This window comes from Oncorhynchus masou, chromosome 30, assembly GCF_036934945.1.
Source record: "Oncorhynchus masou masou isolate Uvic2021 chromosome 30, UVic_Omas_1.1, whole genome shotgun sequence".
NCBI classification, from domain to species: Eukaryota; Metazoa; Chordata; class Actinopteri; order Salmoniformes; family Salmonidae; genus Oncorhynchus; species Oncorhynchus masou.
This window is the reverse complement of record NC_088241.1, coordinates 35,908,552-35,931,068: the sequence shown is the minus strand read 5'-3', so window position 1 is coordinate 35,931,068 and position 22,517 is coordinate 35,908,552. Positions and strand designations below refer to the sequence as shown.

The 22,517-nt window shown below is 41.7% G+C and overlaps 2 protein-coding genes across 3 annotated transcripts in view; one reads left to right on the top strand and one right to left on the bottom strand.

The window, feature by feature from the left end:
* Positions 1-9,715: 9,715 nt before the first annotated feature.
* On the bottom strand, positions 9,716-14,826 carry LOC135522586 (ubiquitin-like modifier-activating enzyme 5). Of its 2 annotated transcripts, XM_064948988.1 has the most exons (12): positions 14,510-14,826; positions 14,311-14,356; positions 14,032-14,121; positions 13,783-13,892; positions 13,471-13,557; positions 13,010-13,094; positions 12,801-12,905; positions 12,092-12,219; positions 11,710-11,845; positions 11,507-11,585; positions 11,305-11,411; positions 9,716-10,893 (listed from the first exon to the last, which is right to left on the bottom strand). In XM_064948988.1, the coding sequence occupies exons 1-12, from the start codon at positions 14,686-14,688 to the stop codon at positions 10,810-10,812; spliced, it is 1,236 nt and encodes a 411-aa protein (XP_064805060.1). In that variant the 5' UTR covers positions 14,689-14,826; the 3' UTR covers positions 9,716-10,809. The 2 variants fall into 2 exon arrangements, with proteins under 2 accessions (XP_064805060.1, XP_064805061.1); XM_064948989.1 differs by lacking the exons at positions 14,311-14,356; positions 14,510-14,826 and having other exon boundaries at positions 14,037-14,123.
* Positions 14,827-15,032: 206 nt separating this feature from the next.
* Positions 15,033-22,517, top strand: part of LOC135522585 (acyl-CoA dehydrogenase family member 11-like) — a 53,059-nt gene continuing 45,574 nt past the window's right edge. Inside the window, exons 1-11 of the mRNA XM_064948987.1 lie at positions 15,033-15,291; positions 15,396-15,495; positions 17,767-17,892; positions 18,067-18,228; positions 18,353-18,517; positions 18,691-18,832; positions 19,030-19,151; positions 21,234-21,340; positions 21,448-21,562; positions 21,951-22,028; positions 22,292-22,430. Coding sequence (XP_064805059.1) covers positions 15,164-15,291; positions 15,396-15,495; positions 17,767-17,892; positions 18,067-18,228; positions 18,353-18,517; positions 18,691-18,832; positions 19,030-19,151; positions 21,234-21,340; positions 21,448-21,562; positions 21,951-22,028; positions 22,292-22,430 — 1,384 coding nt within the window. The 5' untranslated portion in view covers positions 15,033-15,163. The remainder of the gene's footprint in view (positions 15,292-15,395; positions 15,496-17,766; positions 17,893-18,066; positions 18,229-18,352; positions 18,518-18,690; positions 18,833-19,029; positions 19,152-21,233; positions 21,341-21,447; positions 21,563-21,950; positions 22,029-22,291; positions 22,431-22,517) is intronic.

Below are 22,517 nucleotides of genomic sequence, written 5' to 3'. Positions count from 1 at the left end.
CCTACAGCACCCGATGTCACAGGAAGGCCAAAAAGATCATCAAGTACAACAACGACCAGAGCCACTGCATGTTCACCCCGCTACCACCCAGAAGGCGAGGTCAGTACAGGTGCATCAAAGCTGGGACCGAGAGACTGAAAAACATCTCAAGGTCATCACTAACACAGAGAGGCTGTCGCCTACATACAAACTCAAATCATTGGCCACTTTAATATATGGATCACTATTCACTTTAAATAATGCCACTTGAATAATGCCACATATCTTACATTATTATATACTGTATCTTATACCATTTATTGCATCTTGCCTATGCCACTCTGGTCGTCGCTCATCCATATATTTATGTACATATTCTTATTCCATCCCTTTAGATTTGTGTGTATTAGGTAGTTGTTGTGGATTTGTTAGATTACTTAGATATGTTAGATATTACTGCACTGTCGGAACTAGAAGCATAAGCTTTTTGCTACACTCGCATTAACATCTGCTAACCATGTGTATGTGACCAATAACATTTGATTTGATTTGAAAGTTGGTTGTTATATACAATATTTTCTTGTCCCGGTTTAGGGACACCGATCCCGTACAGAGTAATACTGAGACTCAGTATTCTTCACTTAAAATGTAGTGGAAATTGTTCAAAGTAGTCGTTGTGGATTCAGTTGTATGGTTTAACTTTGCAATCATAGTTTTTTTTGTTTGACATACATTTTAAAGTGAAAATCTGAGTCTCAGCATCACTCTGTCACAGTGGAATTGCCATATACATGAATAGTGTATTAACTGTGTCTTTCTCTGCAGTATGGCTTCGGTGTGTGTGTGTGTGTGTGTGTGGGGGGGGTTGGTTGTGTAATGTATATGTCTTAATAATGAATTGACTGTGTGTGTGTCTCTTTCTGTGCAGTATGGCTTTACTCTGATCCGTAGGCGGGCCCTCCAGCTAGAGCAGCTGATTCTAGGTAAAGACCCAGCAGACTATAGCCTTCAATCCGTCCTCCACTACCTCCTAAACAACCTGGAGTGAGTCTCACACACACACACACATTTGGTGACAACTTTCTTGAACCCTCAAAATTACTTATGGGTCGTACTAAGTGGAAGAAAATGGATTGAAACGGGGAGGAACTATCTCGTCCAATAAGAAACAATTATTTTGATATGTTTTTCGATGGTGTGCACTAATCAATACAACCCTGTTGTTACATTTTCCACTGGGCACAGTCGTCAATTCAACGTCTATTCCACGTTGTTTCAACATAATTTAATTGAAATTACTTGGAAACAACGTTGATTCAACCAATGTGTGCCCAGTGGGTTGATTGTCACATCCCAGCTAGCACATTTGGTTCCTTGGAAGTTGAGGGAATGTGCGTTTTTGGTTTCCTATTGGTTCTGGGAATGAAGCCATATGTTTCCTGACCAGTTAAATTGTATGTTTTTTTATATGTTCTGAGAACAGAAGTGAAAATTACGCCTATTCTTGGAACAAAAATGATTTGGTTGCGAGGAGGTTCTGAGAACATTTTACTATGGTTCCCTGGAAGTTTTCCTAGGAGGTTTTATTAACCTTCGGAGAACAGGAATCATAGGATATTTGAAGGTAATTCAATAACGTTCTGAGAACATGTTTCAATAAGACTGTTAGCTTAGATTGGGTGAACCGTTTTGAACTCCAAGCACAAACAGGACACATGGGATGCGTTTACACAGGCAGACATTTTTTTCATTGTGATCTGACCAATCAGATCATCTCTGAAAAAGATCTGGGGTGAAAAGATCAATGAGTGAAAAAAAATATATCAGAATTGGTCTGCCTGTGTAACATGGAAATTAATTTGCTGAGGAATTAATCATGCAAACACATTTCTGTTTTATTGTGTCATGACATCAGTGAGATTCAAAATGATGATCTTATATTCTCTATCCATGGAATTAGTCCACTGTGCCACCAGGATGGAGCGAGCATGTCATGTATTTTTTTTTTACATCTACAAAGGTGTTAATTTGTGACTCGTTTCAGGAAATTAAGTGTATGTCACGGGTCACTACTTCACAGGAGAATCATGTGAATGTAAACATTTTTTTTCAATCTAAATGTGTTTTGATGCAGAAATGGCTTCTCAAACATGTGAACTTTCATGTGCCTTAATAACAAATGTGTATGCCATCTGTAATTACAAATAAAATTGTTAAAATACAAGCCTTGTTGGTCAAGCCACAGACAAAGTTAGCAACCTTCCCGCCAGCCATGATTGGCTGAGATAATGAATGGGCTGGACATGCCGAGAGATGAGTACAGCGTCTGTCCATTTGAGCTGGCCAATATGTCTAGGTAATCCTGTCTAACGCTGCTTAAAAAAATGTATTGTATAGTAAAACTGCATAAGTGTTGCTCTCCACTTTCTGGAATTTGAGTATGAGAGCTAAGGAGATGGAAAAATACCTGCCTCCGGCGAACATCTTCAAACTAAGGGCAAAACTGGCATCCGACAGGAGACGTGTCCGTCCATGAATAATGTATTGAATTTACGAACGGATAATCTGACAGCACAGTTGCAGTCAAAAAACACTCTGGATAACATAACAGCCTAACCAGCTCTGCTAGGGCCAGTAATGTTCAGTGAGCTGTTCTCTCATTTGTGTCTGGAAGCAGCTAGCAAGTTAGCTTGGGTGCTTGACTGCTGTTGTTAGTACAGAACACTCGGATCAACCCATAAAGAGACGGGTGGAGCACAAGCTTAAGAGGGTGTGGAAGATGCTGAATGGGTGAAGACAAAGAAGGGCTCTCCAGTAATAGTGCCAAAACATTGAAAGGCCATTTTCTCAAAGTGAGTTTACAAGTTTATCAACTTTCAAAGCAGAATTACTTTCCCATTGTTCCTCAACTGTAGTGTATGATATACCATTTTGTAGCCCTGAGTCTCTACTGTTATCCAATGTAAAAAAAACGTAATTTCAAATGTTACTACATAAGACCGATTTGAGCCAGTCGGTCACATTTTAGTCCATTCAAACATGCACTCATTAAAATTAAGACTTAACAAGATATAAGATAGAGGGAGTTTTGTTGATGCTGAGAACGGAACATATATGTTTTTAAGTAACATACTTATGAATGTTTTCTTGTGGTTTTTACAGAAATGTTTCTTAATGTTCTAAGAAAATTATTTAGGAAACCTACATAAAAAGTTCTCACAGAAGGACGTTGTTTCTTTACCTTCTCAGACTAATTTGAGAATATTACTATAAGTAGATCCATGAGAAAACCTTTAGGAAATGTTATACTAAAATTCCCACCTAAGAAACACATCGTTCTCAGAATGTTATTTGCTCGCTGTGTATCCAGCACCATTCCCAGAACACTGTGGGAAGGTTGTATGCAAAATAATCATAGGACAACCACATTCTCACCAAGCTAAGAAACATATGGTTCTCATAAACGTTATGTGCTAGCTGGGATAGGACACACAGAAGCTCCATGGAAAGTGTCACCAATGTTTTTTCCCACATAATTATGATCTGTTTTGCACTTTGCTACATCCAATGGTTTTGATCATGTTATGGTACCTGTTAGAGATCGGGCTACTTTTTTCAACATTCTGTTAAAAATCGTGCAACATTTCAACGTCCTGCTACTCATGCCAGGAATATAGTATATGCATATGATTAGTATGTGTGCATAGAAAACACTCTGAAGTTTCTAAAACTGGTTCAATGATGTCTGTGACTATAACAGAACGTGTCCCGTGGTCAAAATCGCAAGGAAACCTGATCACAATATCGATGGAGAAAAAATCAATCCGCCAGTCTCTGTATTGTCTATTGGAAGGAATAATAGTTAAGGATGGGATTACAGTTCCTACAGCTTCCACACGATGTCGCCAGTGTTGTGATTTCGATGCAACTAAATCCTTGGTCAGATGAGTAATAGGCACATCCGGTCTTCAGGTACACAGCTGGAAAAAAATGGAAGCGGAAAAGTGCAATACGTTTTCCAAACTTGTTGCTATTGAATACAGATCGCTCCGTGATCAATTTGATTGTTTATTAACGTTTACTAATACCTAAAGTTGGATTACAGAAGTAGTTTGAAGTCTTTTGTCAAAGTTTATAGGCAACTTTTTTAATTAAAAAAAATAATGTTGCATTTAAAAACTGTGTTTTTCCTGGATCTGACGGTCTTCATAAATGGACATTTTGGGTATACAAGGACCGATTTAATCGAAAAAAAAATACCCAATTGTGATGTTTATGGGACATATAGGAGTGCCAACAAAGAAGCTCGTCAAAGGTAATGAATGTTTTATATTTTATTTCTGCGTTTTGTGTAGCACCGGCTACGCTAATTCTTTTGTTTACGTCCCCTTCTGGTATTTCGGGGTGTTGCATGCTATCAGATAATATCTTCTCATCCTTTCGCCGAAAAGCATTTTAAAAATCTGACTTGTTGGCTAGATTCACAACGAGTGTAGCTTGAATTGAGTACCCTGCATGTGAGTTTTAATGAACGTTCGAGTTTTAACGGGTGCTATTAGCATTTGGCATATCGCATTTGCATTTATTGTTGGCAAGGTGGGACGCTTGCGTGTCGGGTTGCCCAGAGAGGTTAACTGAAGCTGCTATAGAGCACCAAATGCTAACAGTATCTGGATAATGTGTGAAATGCTTGATAATGTATGTTATCTCAATAGAGAGGTATATTTTCTGGACGATTTAAATATTGACAGGCTTTCATCAGGCTGCCCACTCAAACTGTACCTGGTTCAGGTTATCAATGAACCTGCCAGGGCAGTTACAAACAGCACAGGGATGAAATCATCAACATGTATTGATTAATGAGTCAAGCGCACCAAGCACCTGCTAGGTTGGATAGTGTTGATGTGATCCGGTGAGGGTGCGCACTTGGTTTTTTATCTCCGGTAATGAATATACTATTCTCCATTTTAAATTGTATCATTTATTTACATATTAGGGTACCTGAGGATTGATTAGTAACATTGTTTGACTTGTTTGGACTAAGTTTATTGGTAACATTTGGGATTCATTTTGTATGCATTCTGAATGAGGGGAAACAGATGGATTATTAAATGAAACACGGCAACAAAACTTATTTTTTGGGATATAAAGAAGGACTTTATCGAACAAAACGACCATTTGTAATGTAGCTGGGACCCTTTGGATTGCAAACAGAGGAAGATCTTCAAAGGTAAGTGATTTATTTTATTGTTATTTCTGACTTTCGTGATGCATCTGCATGGTTGGAAAATGTTTTTAATGCTTTTGTATGCGGGGCTCTGTCCTCAGATAATCGCATGGCATGCTTTCGCAGTAAAGCCTTTTTGAAATCTGACAAAGCAGCTGGATTAGCAAGAGGTTAAGATTTTACCCGATATAAAACACTTGTATTTTCATGAATGTTTAATATTACGAATTTTGAATTTTTGTATTTCGAAATTGACATTTTTGGCAAAAAGGCTAATTCCGCTCCATCATTCATTGAATCAGATGGCTCATTCCTCACAAAACCCACTGAATTTGGCAACAAGTTAAATTATTTTTTTTCATTGGCAGGATAAGCAAATCTATGCATGACATGCCAGCAGCAAACACTGACACTACACATCCAAGGAATCAGTTGAAGTCGGAGGTTTATACAATTCCTGACATTTGATCCTTGTAAGAATTCCCTGTCTTAGGTCAGTTAGGATCACCACTATTTTAAGAATGTGAAATGTCAGAATAATAGAGAGAGAGAGAGAGTAACGAGAATTATTTATTTTTAGATTGTATTTATTTCATCACATTCCCAGTGAGACAGAAGTTTGCATACACTCAATTAGTATTTGGTAGCATTGCCTTTAAATTGTTTAACTTGGATCAAATGTTTCGGGTAGCCTTCCACAAGCTTCCCACAATAAGTTGGGTGCATTTTGGCCCATTCCTCCTGACAGGGATGGGTCAGGTTTGTAGGCCTTCTTGCTCGCACATGCTTTTTCAGTTCGACGAACAACATTTCTTTAGGATTTGAGATCAGGGCTTTGTGAATGCCACCCCAATACCTTGACTTTGTTGTCATTAAGCCATTTTCCACGACTTTGGAAGTATGCTTGGGGTCATTGTCCATTTGGAAGACCCATTTGCGATGAAGCTTTAACGTCCTGACTTATGTCTTGAGATGTTGCTTCAATATATCTACACAATTTTCCTTCCTCATGATGCCATCTGTTTTGTGAAGAGCAACAGTCCCTCCTGCAGCAAAGCACCCCCACAACATGATGCTGCTACCCCCGTGCTCCACGGTTGGGATGGTGTTCTTCAGCTTGCAAGCCTCCCCCTTTTTCCTCCAAACATAACGATGGTCATTATGGCCAAACAGTTCTATTTTTGTTTCATCAGACCAGAGGACATTTCTCCAAAAAGTACAATCTTTGTCCCCATGTGCAGTTGCAGACCGTAGTCTGGCTTTTTTATGGCGGTTTTCAAGCGGCGGCTTCTTCCTTGCTGAGCGGCCTTTCAGGTTATGTTGATATAGGACTCGTTTTACTGTGGATATAGATAATTTTGTACCTGTTTCCTCCAGCATCTTCACAAGGTCCTTTGCTGTTGTTCTGGGATTGATTTGCACTTCTCGCACCAAAGTATGTTCATCTCTAGGAGATAGAATGCGTCTCCTTCCTGAGCGGTATGACGGCTGCGTGGTCCCATGGTGTTATACTTGCGAACTATTGTTTGTACAGATGAACCTGGTACCTTCAGGCATTTGGAAATTGCTCCCAAGGATGAACCAGACTTGTGGAGGTCTACAATTTTTTATTCTTGAGGTCTTGGCTGATTTCTTTTGATTTCCCCATGATGTCAAGCAAAGAGGCACTGAGTTTGAAGGTCGGCCTTGAAAGTATGTCACTTAGCCTATCAGAAGCTTCTAAAGCCATGACATCATTTTCTGGAATTTTCCAAGCTGTTCAAAGGCACAGTCAACTTAGTGTATTTAAACTTCTGACCCACTGGAATTGTGATACAGTGAATTATAAGTGAAATACTCTGTCTGTAAACAATTGTTGGAAAAATTACTAGTCATGCACAAAATAGATGTCCTAACCGACTTGCCAAAACTATAGTTTTGTGGAGAAGAAATTTGTGGAGTGGTTGAAAAAAAAGTTTTAATGACTCCAACCTAAGTATGTAAAATTCTGACTTCAACTGTATCTGACCAAATTATGAAAGACGAGCATTGTAATTTTGAATTCCATGAAGTAAGTGTGGAAAAAATTATTGTTGTCTATCAACAATGACAAGCCACCAGGGTCTGACAACTTGGATGGAAAATTACTCAGGATAATAGTGGATGATATTGCCACTCCTATTTGCCACTCCTTATTCAATTTAAGACTACTAGAAAATGTGTGCCCTCAGGCCTGGAGGGAAGCAAAAGTTATTCCCCTACCTAAAGATAGTAAAGCCCCTTTACTGGCTCAAATAGCAGACCAATCAGACTGTTACCAACCCTTTGGAAACTTTTGGAAAAAATGGTGTTGACCAGATACAATGTTATTTTACTGTAAACAAATTGACAACAGACTTTCAGCACACTTATAGGGAGGGTCATTCAAAAAACATAGCACTTACGCAAATGGCTGAGTGAAATTGATGATAAAAAGATTGTGGGGACTGTTTTTGCTCGACTTCAGTGCGGCTTTTAACATTATCGATCATAGTCTGTTGCTGGAAAAACGTATGTGCTATATTGTGGATAAAGAGTTATCTGTCTAACAGAACACAGAGCCTCTCCAACAAAATCCAGGTAGGATCCCCTAGGCCCCTTGCTTTTTTCAATCTTTTTTTTTTATTATTATTTTTTTTACCCCTTTTTCTCTCCGATTTCGTGGTATCCAATTGTTGTAGTAGCTACTATCTTGTCTCATCGCTACAACTCCCGTACCGCCTCGGGAGAGACGAAGGTTGAAAGTCATGCGTCCTCCGATACACAACCCAACCAGCCGGCACTGCTTCTTAACACAGCGTACATCCAACCCGGAAGCCAGCCGCACCAATGTGCCGGAGGAAACACCGTGTACCTGGCAACCTTGGTTAGCGCGCACTGCGCCCGTCCAGCCACAGGAGTTGCTGGTGCGCAATGAGACAAGGACATCCCTACCGACCAAGCCCTCCCTAACCCGGACGACGCTAGGCCAATTGTGCGTCGCCCCACGGACCTTCCGGTCGCGGCCGGTTACGACAGAGCCTGGGCGCGAACCCATTGAGCAAGTTGAGGAGACTAAACTGCCCTGTATTGAAAACTGTCATGGTCAAAACATATTGGTACAGCAGTTGCTAGGATGGGGAGAAGTCTGTCCGTAATAAAGCACTGCTCTGCATTCTTAACAGCACTATCAACAAGGCAGGTACTACAGGCCCTAGATTTGTTGCACCTGGACTACTGGCTAACAAAATATTTTATTGAAACAAAGTGTGTACAGAGAGTCAGTAGGTACAGTTTCACAAAGAGGGACTTAGGAAAATTGCAATTGGCTCAGAAAAGGGTAGCACTGCTGGCCCTTGGATGTACACAGAGAGCTAACATTAATATGTATGTCAATCTCTCCAGGCTCAAAGTGGAGAAGAGATTGACTTCATCACTATTTGTATTTGTGCGAGGTATTGACATGTTGAATGCACGAGCTGTCTGTTTGAACTACTGGCACAAGGCTCAGACACCCATGCATACCCCACAAGACCAGAGGTCTCTCCACAGTCCCCAAATCCAGAACAGACTATGGGAGGCACACAGTAATACATAAAGCCGTCACTACATGGAACTCTATTCCACATCAAGTAACTCGTGCAAGCAGTAAAATTAGATTTTAAAAACAGATAAGACACCTTATGGAACAGCGGGACTGTGAAGCAACACAAACATAGGCACAGACACATGCATACAAACACACAATAACATATGCAGTATAGACACACGTACACATGGATTTTGTTGTTGATATGTGGTAGTACAGTAGGGGTTTGAGGGCACTTAATATGTTGTGAATGTATTGTAATGTTTTAAAAATTGTACTACTGCCTTAATGTTGCTGGACCCCAGGAAGAGTAGCTGCTGCCTTGGCAAATACAAAGTTGTGCCCCTCCCTACTGTGTTTTCCAGGGCAGCCAAAATGTTCCTGACTCGTTCGCTGGAGATGCGTCAACATCTGTTGGCCGGATCACCCTGAATGTGCCCAGTCCCTCCAGAACCTGCTTGTACAAAGCCTTCTCCAAGTTCCTGTGGACAACATAATCATCTCTGTCAGGATTATATCATACTAATTATGCTAATAGAATTGACACTGGGTGTACAACGCATGAAGAACACCATCCTAATATTGAGATGTCCCCCCCCCCGCCATTTTGCCCTCAGAACGGCCTCAATTCATCGGGGCATGGACTCTACAAGGTGTCGAAAGCATCCAGCATGCTGGCCCACGTCTCCAATGCTTCCCACAGTTGTGTCCAGTTGGCTGGATGTGCTTTGGGTGGTGGACAATTCTTGATAAACACGGGAAGCGGTTGTTAAAAACCTAGCAGAGTTTCAGTTCTTGACACAGTTCTTGCACCTACTACCATACCCCGATCAAAGGCACTTACATATTTTGTCTTGCCCATTCACACTCTGAATGGCACACATCATTGTGTAAGAAAATGAAGGGAGTACCATAAACTATAATCAACTGGCAAATAAATACTTTATTGAAACAAAGTGTGGAAACAGAGAGTTAGTCGGTACAGTTTCAGCAGAGAAAGCTTCAGTTTCAGCAATATCAGTTTAAACAGCTGAGGGTAGCACTGGTCCATTTTATTTTTTGTTGTTGTTTTACATTTAACTAGGCAAGTCAGTTAAGAACAAATTCTTATTTTCAATGACGGCCTAGGAACAGTTGGTCAACTGCCTTGTTCAGGGGCAGAACGACAGATTTGTACCTTGTCAGCTCGGGGATTTAAACTTGCAACCTTTCGGTTACTAGTCCAATGCTCTAACCACTAGGCTACTCTGCCGCCCCATAGCGCCACAACATGTAGCAGAGGCCACTCGTTATCGCACTACGGACCAGAGCTAGACATGGAACAGATACATTTAAGGCAGGTTTGTCATGCAGAGAAACATTAGGCCTCATTCGGCCATCATTCAACATGTTTTAGAAGAAGAAAGGATGTAATGCATTAACAATTTAATTAATTAGCATTCCATACAGTAGTAATAGTTGGTCTGAAACTATCCATAACAGCAATTACTTATTCAACGCTGAGTGTTACAACAGTATTTCCTCTCGGCCAACAAGCATAATGAATTACATAGCTTACATCTGTACGTACCTGGTCCATTCCATCAAGCAAAAGTTCATTTAAGACAATTACATACATTTCTGCGTCCAGTTTGTGCTCTCCGATGCTCCGACAGTTATATGCTTCCATATTGAACAGGCTTACACTAGTAAATTTACAGCCTTGGGGAATATGAAAATCATAAACAGCAGCACTTGAGTTCATTAACCATGCATTGCATTCCCTTTCATGTCAAAGGAGCAGAAGTACATGCATTAAGTCGTATTGATATTGTAGTACGTATAATGGGTATGAAAAATCGTGCTTGATTTATAAACGTGGAGATGCAAAGCTCCATTGCGGGGGGTATACTGTACGGTGTCAATGCTCCGTTATTAAAAAAGGGTGGTAGGTTCACTGCAATGTTGCGGAGATACGCGGATGCACGACGATGATGATGGTGGTCGTCTGATAGTTGAGGTGTCTTCCTGGTCCCGGTTACATCTTTCTCATCTGGGCCATCAGCTCTTCCAGACTCTGTTCTGTTTCCTCCACCGTCTCCCCTCCTGACGCCCCGGTCTCCTGAAAAAGGAGGACACAGGTCATTATTAGTTCAAACTGGCTTGAGATGCCTCCTTGAGGTTGTACTACCGGTTACTTCCACTGGCCCAGAAATAGTGACTTAGCTTGTTTGTACTTGTACCATACAGAGTAGCATATATAACAAACTTTGCCTCCTTAGTCATCACAGGAGGCTCATAATAATGGCCGGAAAACATAGAACGGCATGAAACACATGGAAATCATGCGTTTCATACCATTCCACCTAATCTGCTCCAGTCATTACCGCGAGCCAGTGCTCCCCAATTAAGGTGCCACCAATCTCCTGTGGTAGGCGTTATGATCCTCAAGGGGCTATGCATTGTCTGCGTTCATCAAAAAAACAAAAAGAATATCATAGTATTTTTTTGATGAGGTTTGTATGGTACTGACCTTCTCAGGGATGGTGTAGGCCACAGTGATGCCTTCTGGGAGATCGGGGATGGGGCCTGAAGCCGCATGGAGCTCCTCTTCTGTCTGCTCCGACACCAGCTCAATACCTGACAGAGCAACATAGGTCAGTAATGGTACCTAGACAGGATCACTTGCTATGGACAATACATTGAGGCAATATCAACGCTCCAGCTACACTCACCCCAGTCGTTCTCCTCGTGAACCACTTCCTCCTCCACCACCTCCTCTACAACCTTTTTTGGTCGCTCGGCCTCTTTCTTCTGTGGACCACAAAGCACGCACACCACTGAATTACAACTGTACCCGGTCCTGTACACACCCCAGGTCATGATGGGTGAAGTAGAGAGACAGAAAAAGGAGGAAAGGGCCTCCTTGGTCAGTCACCTTATAGTCGTCCTGCTGTTTCCTGCAGTAGCGGTCATCACATGTGGGGTTGGCCTTCATGGCCATAGTGGGGAAGAAGTCCTGCATGGCGTTGTAGCCCAGGTAATGGCTGACTGTGCCAAACTTCAACAGGTACCTGAGGACCATGAACCACTGTTAGGATATCTTCATAGGCAACCCCGTTATAGGTCGTTGTGTTGGGCTATGATCAGGGTCGTATTTATTAGGCCACATCGTCGCAAAATGCTTCTCGACAGAAAACAAAGTGTTGCCTATTGGACAAGTTCCGATAGTGCCTCTGTTTCAGTCTGTTTTCTTCCATGTGGGTCCTAATGAATATGACCCAGGTCCCATTTACAAACAAATGTAACCCAGATCTTACTTGAGGACGTTTTGGACCAGGATCCCTGCCACCACACCCATGGTGGTGGGTAGGCTGGCAGCACACACCCCCTCCCTCTTCAGGGTCTTCTCATCAATGTTGGCCGCCACCACCAGGGGAGGAGCACACTGTCACAAGGGCAATCAAAGCTTGTGTTTGCAACGTGCCATCTGTTTCAATTAAAGGGACTGTCTGGTACTTTTGTATACTTTTCGGTAGTTCTGAAAGTCGTGCCCACGAGCCAAAAGTGGTCCCCGAAAATTGAGTTCTGCATCACATATGTGCAGATGTGTGCGCCACGTCATTGCTCTCGCTCTGCTGGGTGTGATACTTGCTAGCTGTCACTCAAATGGCGAGGGGCTGAATCTCATTGGCTGGAACTCGAATGGGGGGGGGGGGAAATGGCAAAGCTTTGAAAAAACAGTCGCTTTCAAACTGGGGTTGCGTGGCTAATTGAGGTAAAACATGAACTAGACATCGACACATCCAGCCCAAAGCAGAAGGTTTAAGAGGCTTAGTAGTCGCCAAAGTACCAGAGCATGTCTTTAAGTAGAACAGTGATATTGCAAATGGTACCCTTTTTCCTATATAGTGCCCTACTTTTAACAAGAGCCATATTGGCCCTGGTCAAAATAATTGTTTTGCCCTGGACATAAATAGGGAAAAGGGTGCCATTTGGGACCCATCCTAAGTGTGTGCTGTGACGTACTGCGAAGCAGGCCGTCTCCCCCGGGATGATGAGCTGGATGTGTCCAGACACAGCGTTCTCACTCACACCCGACTCCATCCAGATCTGACCCAGCTCGTTACATGCCTAGGAACGAGAAAATGACCAACATACATCATCTGATCTTCACCAACTCAATAGTGTATGTTTTATTGTCAGGGAATGAGGGATATATATATTTTAGTACTGACTGCGTTGATGGCCATCCGGGCCTCAAAGTTGTCCACACAACTCAGAATCAGGTCTACGGCCCTTCCTTCCTGAAGCGCCCCATAACTGAAACAACACAGAGTACTTACATACAGAATGACCATGTGGCGATCACGTGGACATTTCAGAAGTTATGTGTTATGGTAGATCTTGAAAGTTGAACAAAAACAACCCTGCCTTCTAGATTTATTGGTGTGATCTGTATGGTGTTTACTTCAGAGTTGTCCTCATCACGTAAAGTAAAGCATCCAATGTCATACTGTAATGTAATTAGTTTTGTTTTTTTAAATCAACTTGAAAGTCAGAGAACTGAGAGGCAACACTGTCATGCTGTATGGGACAGCACAGTGGAGCAATTCAATACTGAAAATGCTCTGCAGAAATGACCACAAAAGCAGGATTATACGGCACTTATGAGATAGGAGAGGACACAAGTTCTCACCTTATGCGATCCATGAAATGTGCGAAATGTTCCATGGTGGTGATGTTGTAGTTGTGGGTCTCAAACTGCACATCTGGGTTGATATTCCTGTTGACAGAACGGAAAAACATGTAAGCACCGTATCGTGACGTTACATAACATAAATCAGACCAGTGGTACGTTTAGCAGGACACAATGTTGTGGAATGTTCAGATGTAAATATATGACGCAGGACCAACATCTCTGACATGTAGAATGAGGATTTATGTTAATGACATTTTTATGCTGACAACGTTTGCCTACTGAACGTGGCCCCTCAGGTCACTACTGTACCTGAGTGTGTGTTCAGCTGCCTCTACTTTGCTGAGGCCGGCCTGGTGAGGCTGGAAGAACAGCCTGTTCATATTGGCCAGCTCCACTTTGTCATAGTCAAACAGGATGAGCTGTGCAAAGAGATGATATGGCAACAAGGCAGAATGACTCGGTGTATGTTGCATTGATGGACATTGTCCATCGGAAACACAAGGTTGAAAACGAATGACATAAAGATATGTTGATTTAGTAACGTGAAGTTTGTATTACCTTACCAATGCCACATCTTGTGAGCATTTCTGCCGTCACACTTCCAACTCCTCCAACACCCACCACAGCTACAGTGAACGTCCTGATTTTCTGTTTAACAGTAGAATATAAATAAACGCATGCCCATTTTGTCATATTAGATCGGTGTAGGGTTTTAAAATTAAATTCCATCATTTCAGGACTCCTCCTATAGGGATTTATAGAAAGCCTCGGAATATTAGGGACATTGTGCAACCTTCGATGTGTGTCGGATAACAATATAACACGATTGTTTCTTACCTCGTAATCTTCAACAATGCCCATTCGCTTCAAAGCCATCAGACGACTGCAAGGTAAGAACGCGAGGTAAGCAGTTTACACCATATGCCGGTATGTGGCCCTTATTTCTGGGGTTTCAAACATATCATGTACTCTCTTATGTATTCATGATCACAAATGACTCAATGTGCGGCAGTTCGATTTCGACAGCTACATATACCTGTAAGGGTTTGAATCCACTACTTCTGCACTCATTTTGTCGATCCTTGGTCTGTGATGAGGTTGGTTGTTGTCGGCAGTTTCCTCGGCACACATCGCCGTACATCGCTTTTGCTTACACTTGATCAACTCATTCTCAAGCTCCCTCACTCGCAGCTTCAGCTCTTCGATTGAGGTCATGTTTCTATAAAAGGAATACGCCACACTACTCCGTTGTTCAAATGTAAAATGCCTGGATTAAAAAGCCTTGACAATCACATAAAGACTACAAGCGACGGGCTAGTACACGTCTACACAGCTCGAATCAGCTGGCAACCCGAGTTTCTGTAAATACAGTCCGGGCAGAAACAAGCTGCGTTGAATAATAAAAAAAAAAGTCCTATAAATACATGATCTCTACAGCATCTAAAAATTCGACCATCGGTCAGTGCGTGCCATCAGCAAATCTGTGCATTTACCGATCTGTGAGATGAGCTCAGTCACTCTTTTGTAGCGACGTTTTACAGAAACCGCCGATTGCGCAAAGTTTGATCTGCAAAACACTGACTCTCACCTCCGTTGACCAAAACGAAACCATTCGACTTTCCATATTGTACGAGATTAGCTAATTCGTTCAATTTTACGACTTTGACAAATAATTAATCCACACTGAAATATGGAAGACCAAACAGCAACTCCTGTTCGGGAGCAGCACAGGTTCAACACGGTCAATCTTCAGCGATATCTGGCTGGAAAGACACGAGGGGTGTCCAACAACGACAGGTTCACTGTCAGACAATACAGGTATGCCCATCTTTTATCTGAAGTGTCCCAGTTCCATAGAAATGAGCATACTTCGTAAAATGGAGTGAATCACTGTCCATGCCTTCCGTATCTGATCATTCCAGTGCTGGACAATCCAACCCCACCTTCCTTATCCAGACCCCTTCTGACAGCTATGTCCTGAGAAAGAAACCGCCGGGTATGCTTCTGCCAGGGGCTCACAAGGTAGTTATGATGCAAAATCTTCTCAATAATTAGATAAATAATGAGCAAGAACAGTAGTAAAAGGCACTGTGCTCTTTGACACAGTTTTAGTTGTTTTAGCTGTATTATTTCTCTCCAGTAGAGGGAGACAAAGTTTAACGTTACAAGTACAGTGAAGGTAGAACAAAACACACGAGAAATAAAAACAAGTGAAACACGAGAAAGTAATTAGCTATATACAGGGACCATATTTCCAATGTACAGGGATAGGCTACTTGAGTGGTAGAGGTAGATCTGGATAGGAGTAAGGTGACTAGGCATCAGTGGTGGAGAAAATAACCAATTGTCATAATTTTGTAAAAGTAAAGATACCTTAAAAGAAAATGACTCAAGTAAAAGTGAAAATCATCCAGTAAAATTCTAAAAATATTTGGTTTTAAATATACTTAAGTATCAAAAGTAAATATATTTGCTAAAATATACTTAAGTATTAAAAGTAAAAGTATAAATCATTTCAAATTCCATATATAAAGCAAACCAGATGGCACTATTTTCTTTTTTTTTTTTTTTTAAATGTATAGCCAGGGGCACACTTAAAACACTGAGACATAATTTACAAATTAAGCAGACCAGAGGCAGTAGAGATGACCAGTGATGTTCTCATGATAAGTGTGTGAATTGGACCATTTTAAGCATTCAAAATGTAACAAGTACTTTTGGGTGTCAGGGAAAATGTATGGAGTAAAATGTTTATTATTTTATTTAGCAATGTAGTGAAGTAGAAGTAAAGGTTGTAAAAAATATATATAAATAGTAAAGTACAGATACTCCAAAAAAACGACTTATTAATACTTGAAAGTATTTTTATTTAAGTACTTTACACCACTGCTAGGCATCAGGATAAATATGTGTGTTAGTGTTCGTATGTAAAGTCCTGTGAGTGTGCATGGAGACAGTGCAAAAATAAATATGTAAATACAAGGGTTAACGCAGATCGTCCGTGTAGCAATTTTGTTAGCTATTTTAGCAGTCTTATGGCTTGGGGATAGAATCTGTTCAGGAGCCTGTTGGTGTCAGACTTGATGCACGGACTGCTTGCCATTTGGGGCGGCAGGGTAGCCTAGTGGTTAGAGCGTTGGACTAGTAACCAGAAGGTTGTGAGTTCAAACCCCAAGCTGACAAGGTACAAATCTGTCGTTCTGCCCCTGAACAGGCAGTTAACCCACTGTTCATTGAAAATAACTGACTTGCCTGGTTAACTGACTTGCCTGGTTAAATAAAGGTACAAAAAAAAGAGAGAACAGTCTATAGCTCGGGTCCCTGGAGTGTTTAACATTAAAAAAAATATATATAATAATATGAACCCCTCCACCACCCCCCTTCTTCGGAGGACAAATGTCTTAGTTTTTACAGCTTTTTTGCTTTTTTTTACGGTTTTGTCAATGCTTGGGATAGAATGTAGTAATAATACCCCAACAAATTGCTTTTGATTGTGTACATTATGTAATGTATGCATTACTTTTATTTATTTGGAAGCATTGACATTTGTGACAGCCCGTCCCAACCGAGGCTTATGTCGAAAAATCCCAAGTTTTTTTTTATTACAAACATTTAGTTTCAGAGCGCCAAAATGGCATATCATACACTGTGTGCATGTGAAAGTATGCTGCTTTAAAAGTTGATACATTTGTTATCCCACTTAGGAGACAAGTAAGAGAAAAAAAATGTCCTTGAAAGATTGCTAGAGAGCTCTACTTTGTTTACGCCCCCATTCAGCATCTCATATAAACGCATGGTATATCCCTCCCCTTATCTCAGCCAATCATGGCTAGCCAGGAAGGATCCTGCCTTTCTCCCTATATAGACATGGCAGCACTGCTTCTAGCACCTAAGCAACTTTGCAGTGTTTTTTTGTTGTTGTGTGTTATTGTTTCTTACATTATTAGCCCAAAATATTTAGTGTTATTACATTTAAAAAAATACAATAATAATCATAATTTTTTAAATAAAAACAATGCATTTCGCTACACTTAAAATATAATCTGCTAAATGTGTCTGTGACCAATAACATTTGATTTATAGCTCAGTGCGTTCTCCTTGGCTAAACTAGGCTCGTCATTTAACATTTGTATTGATATTTACGGATCCCATACAAGTTTGCAATTAAGGCACATGAAAGTTCACATGTTCAAGAAAGCATTTCTGCAAAACGGCCCTACTATGAAGTAGAAACTAGCGTCACCCCCCCCCCGTTGGGCTGTCGGATTACATTTTCTGTTTTCTGTGTGCGAGGTGGACAGGGAGTATCGAGTGCAGAAGGCCCTGTTCTCTGCTGGGTTCCCAGTACCCCAGCCACTGCTACACTGCACTGACGCAGAGGTGATCGGAACCGAGTTCTACCTGATGGAGCATGTACAGGTAGGTCAATGCTGCTCAGCGCACAAACTTGTGTGAGCCTTTAAAATGCACCGTTGAGCTGTAGTAGGAGTTACACACAAACTCTCCCTCTGTTATGTTTGGTTGATGAGCGCGGTATTACGTTTTGTATATCGTTTGTTCAGATATCATTGTGTTCCCCTCTCTGTGCTGTAGGGCCGTATATTCCAGGACCTGAGGCTCCCAGGGGTAAGTGCAGCAGAGAGGGCAGCCTTGTATGTGTCTGCAGTGGAGGTTCTGGCCCGTCTTCACTCCCTGGACCTAGCCACCATGGACCTAGAGGGGTACGGGAGAGGGCCTGGCTACTGCAAGAGACAGGTAGAAGATAGATATCCTCTACTTATTCCCGTTCCATTTTTATTCCACCCCCTTTCTATTCCCATTTGCATCCCACTTTGGTCTTAATATATAATTTTCACTTTGACCGTTTATTACCCAAAAGGTGTCTACCTGGACAAAGCAATACAGAGCAGCTGCCCACAAAGAAATTCCCGTTATGGATAAGCTCTCTGATTGGCTGTTGAGCAACCTGCCCACCAATGACAATGAAGTGGCCCTTGTCCATGGGGACTTTCGAGTGGACAACCTGATTTTCCATCCTACTGAGGTTGAAACATGGCTTGAAGCTTACATTAAACAGTAATAATATTGTAAAACATATTAGCATTTTTATAGCACTTTTCCTAAAGTGTTTTTCATTGTATATGAGACTAATGTTGTAGAGGAAGTGGATGACTGAAGTGTGCATATCTAATAGACAAATCTTATCTTTCTCTCTAGGCTCGTGTGGTGGCTGTGTTGGACTGGGAGCTCTCCACCACGGGCCAGCCAATGGCAGACCTGGCCTACTTCCTGATGCCCAACTATTTTCCCAGCGGCCTCAGCCTCCTCAGCTGCATGGGCAGCCTGAGGGGTGTGGAAGGTATGACCTCTGAGCTCTTCTATCTGACACAGATCTAGGATCAGCTTATGAGCTCTAAACCCTAACTTAAACCATTAAGCAAGAACGCCACGTAATCCTACTCTGTTCTCTTCAGCTTGGATTTTATGTGGCCTGATTTGATTTTCATCTGTGTAATGTTATTGATGAACGTTCTCTATTTATTTCCAAATGGCCAGGTATACCTTCTCCTGAGGACCTGATCTCCATCTACTGCCGGTGCCGAGAGATCCCATCTTCTCTGCATCAGCTCAACTTCTACCTGGCCCTCTCGGTCTTTAAAATGGCAGGGATTGCTCAGGTTTGGCTCACACTCTCTCTTTCGCTTTCTCTTTCACACACACACACACACACACACACACACACACACACACACACACACACACACACACACACACACACACACACACACACACACACACACACACACACACACACACACACACACACACACACACACACACACACACATAATATGATAATATAAGATCAGTGGTGATAAAAGTAAAGATACCTAAATATAAAATAACTCAAGTGAAAGTCAGCCAGTAAAATACTACTTGAGTAAAAGTCTAGAAGTATTTGGTTTTAAATATACTTAAAACCTCTTAAAGATTAGCCCCTTTTTTTTTCAATTTTCGCCTAAAATGACATACCCAAATCTAACTACCTGTAGCTCAGGCCCTGAAGCAAGGATATGCATATTCTTCGTACCATTTGAAAGGAAACACTTTGAAGTTTATGGAAATGTGAAAGGAATGTAGTAGAATATAATACAATAGATTTGGTAAAAGATAATACAAAGAAGAAGAAAAAACGTTCTTTTGTATTTTTTTTGTATTATCATCTTTGAAATGCAAGAGAAAGGCCATAATGTATTATTCCATCCCAGGCACAATTTAGATTTTGGCCAGTAGATGGCATCAATGTATGTATAAAGTTTTAGACTGATCCAATGAACTAATGCATTTCTGTTAAAAGTTTTGAATCAAGACTGCCCAAATGTGCCTAATTTTGTTTATTCAAAATGGTGCACTCTCCACAAATAATAGCATGGTATGTTTTCACTGTAATAGCTACTGTAAATTGGACAGTGCAGTTCGATTAACAGGAATTTAAGCTTTCTGCTAATATCAGATATGTCTATGTCTTGGGAAATTCTCTTGTTACTTAAAACTTCTTCGGGATCGGTGTCCCCTTCCACGGGGCGGTTTAGCTAACGTAGACTGATGCGATTAGGGTGAGGTTGTAAGTATCAAAAGTAAATGTAATTGCTAAAATATACTTAAATATCAAAGTAAAAATATAAATAATTTAAAAATTCCTTATATTAAGAAAACCACACAGCACTATTTTATTTATTTTATTTATAGATAGCCATGTGCACACTCCAACAATCAGACATCTCTACAAATGAAGCATTTGTGTTTAGTGAGTCCGCCAGATCCGAGGCAGTAGGGATGACCAGGGATGTTCGCTGGATAAGTGGGTGAATTTGACAATTTTCCTGTCCTGCTAAGCATTCAACATGTAATGAGTACTTTTGGGTGTCAGGGAAATGTATGGAGTAAAAAGTACATTATTTTCTTTAGGAATCTGGTGAAGTAAAAGTAAAAATTGTCAAAAATATAAATAGTAAAGTACAGATACCCCCCAAAAATGACTTATTAGTACTTGAAAGTATTTTTACTTAAGTACTTTACAACTTTACACCACTGGATAGGATGCACCTTTTCACTGATGGCACATGCTCCTGAATGCACATGACGGCCATTGAAATGCCAGATGGACTGGTGTAAATGAAGGAACACACACACACACACACACACACACACACACACACACACACACACACACACACACACACACACACACACACACACACACACACACACACACACACACACACACAGAGTGTTGCCATATTTTGATGCTCTCTCTCTCTCTCTCTCTCTCTCTCTCTCTCTCTGTATCTCTTTATCTCTCAACTTGTCATCTCTTTGGCACTGTTCGGCTGAAGAGGCAGCTAATGAGCTCAAACTATTCCCAAGTCCACATTCTCATCTATCTCATCAAGACACACACACACACACTTTGTCTTATCTGCTTTCATTATCTTTATTCTGTACCTGAACACGGCAAACCAAAGCAGACTCCTGTGTTATGATCTATACAAATCATTCTTTTTCATCAACCAGCTTTCATCTGTCTTTGACACCATTTTGCCTCTTTCTTGCTGATAATACTATCTTACTGATAGAGGACTTCCTCGGACTGAGATATTTCTCTAGACTGTCTCTGCTCACAGAAGATCTTGTCTCGGTGTGTCTGTGTGTATGTCAGTAACCCCTTCCCCCTCCCTCTCTCTCTTTCTCTGTTATAGGGGATCTATGCGCGACACCTCCTGGGCAATGCCAGTTCTCCCAATGCTGCCCAGTTTGGCCAGAGTGTGGAGCCGTTGGCCCAGGTTGGGCTGCAGATTGCAGAGAAGTATGTTGGTTGACATGATACTAAAACTACAGTCTATCATCTCATAATAGTGCCTGTATGTATTATGGTGTGAAATGGTGTGTTTGTGCGTGTCTGGCTGTTTGTAGCCCCTCCAGGTCGGGCCCTGCTGATGCCAGACTGTTCCTCCAGACTGCTAAAGGCCAGGCTGTCCACCAGCAGGTCACAGAGTTCATGAAACAACATGTGCTTCCTTCTCAGCAGGTCAGTTGAAAGGTCAGGGGTCAAGAGCAGAGAAGACAGTAGGAGGAATCACAGGGCACTGTAAGAGTCAGTGGCGGTCAGGGTAAGAGAGTGCTGGAGGGAGCAAGCTAAGTGCACTCACAGTTACATCCGTCAACAAAGAGACAGAATTGTTCATTCTGTCACATGCCTCATAAAGAGCATCTGGGACGTATTAAATGGAAACAACAACGGATACAAGACAAGAGCTTGTAGAAGAGCTGAGGATTCCATACCCTCATTGAGTCGGTCTCTTCTGTGGGCATTATACATTTCTGTCTGAAATGTACTGTATTGTGAAGTTGCAACCTCCTGAATTAGTCCACGCTTTGTATATTCACCAGTGGATGACTGACTGTTTTCCCCCCAGGAAGTATCAGAGTACTACTCTAAACACGCCCACTCGCCCCAGAGATGGCACCCCCCCCAGGTGATAGAGGATTTGAAGGTAAGAAAGGACATGGTGGGGAGGGGGGGGGGGTGATGTTGGTGTTTTTTGATGGTCAGCTCTTGTAGAGTGTTTGAGGAAAAAGGTGAAGTTGCCCCTTTACATTGATCCTGGGTCAGTTTAGCATTTACCCCCATTAATGCTTAAGGTTAAGATTGGGGGAGGGCAAGCTGATCCTAATCTGTACCAACGGGGAAACTCCACCCTAGAGCGGTGTTTGAGTTCAGAGGTCATTTAAGATGCCCCCCCCCCCCCCCCCCTAGGTGAAGGCCAGAGAGGCGGGGCTTTGGAACCTCTTCCTGCCGGCAGTAAGCGGTCTCAGTCAGCTAGACTACGCCCACATCGCAGAGGAAACGGGACGATGCCTCTACGCCCCCGACCTCTTCAACTGCCAGGCCCCTGGTAAGGCATGGTCACCACTGATTAAGCCTGTTGGAGTTACTGTCTGATAATGTGCTAAGTTTAGGACAAAGTTTTTTGCTGATGCAC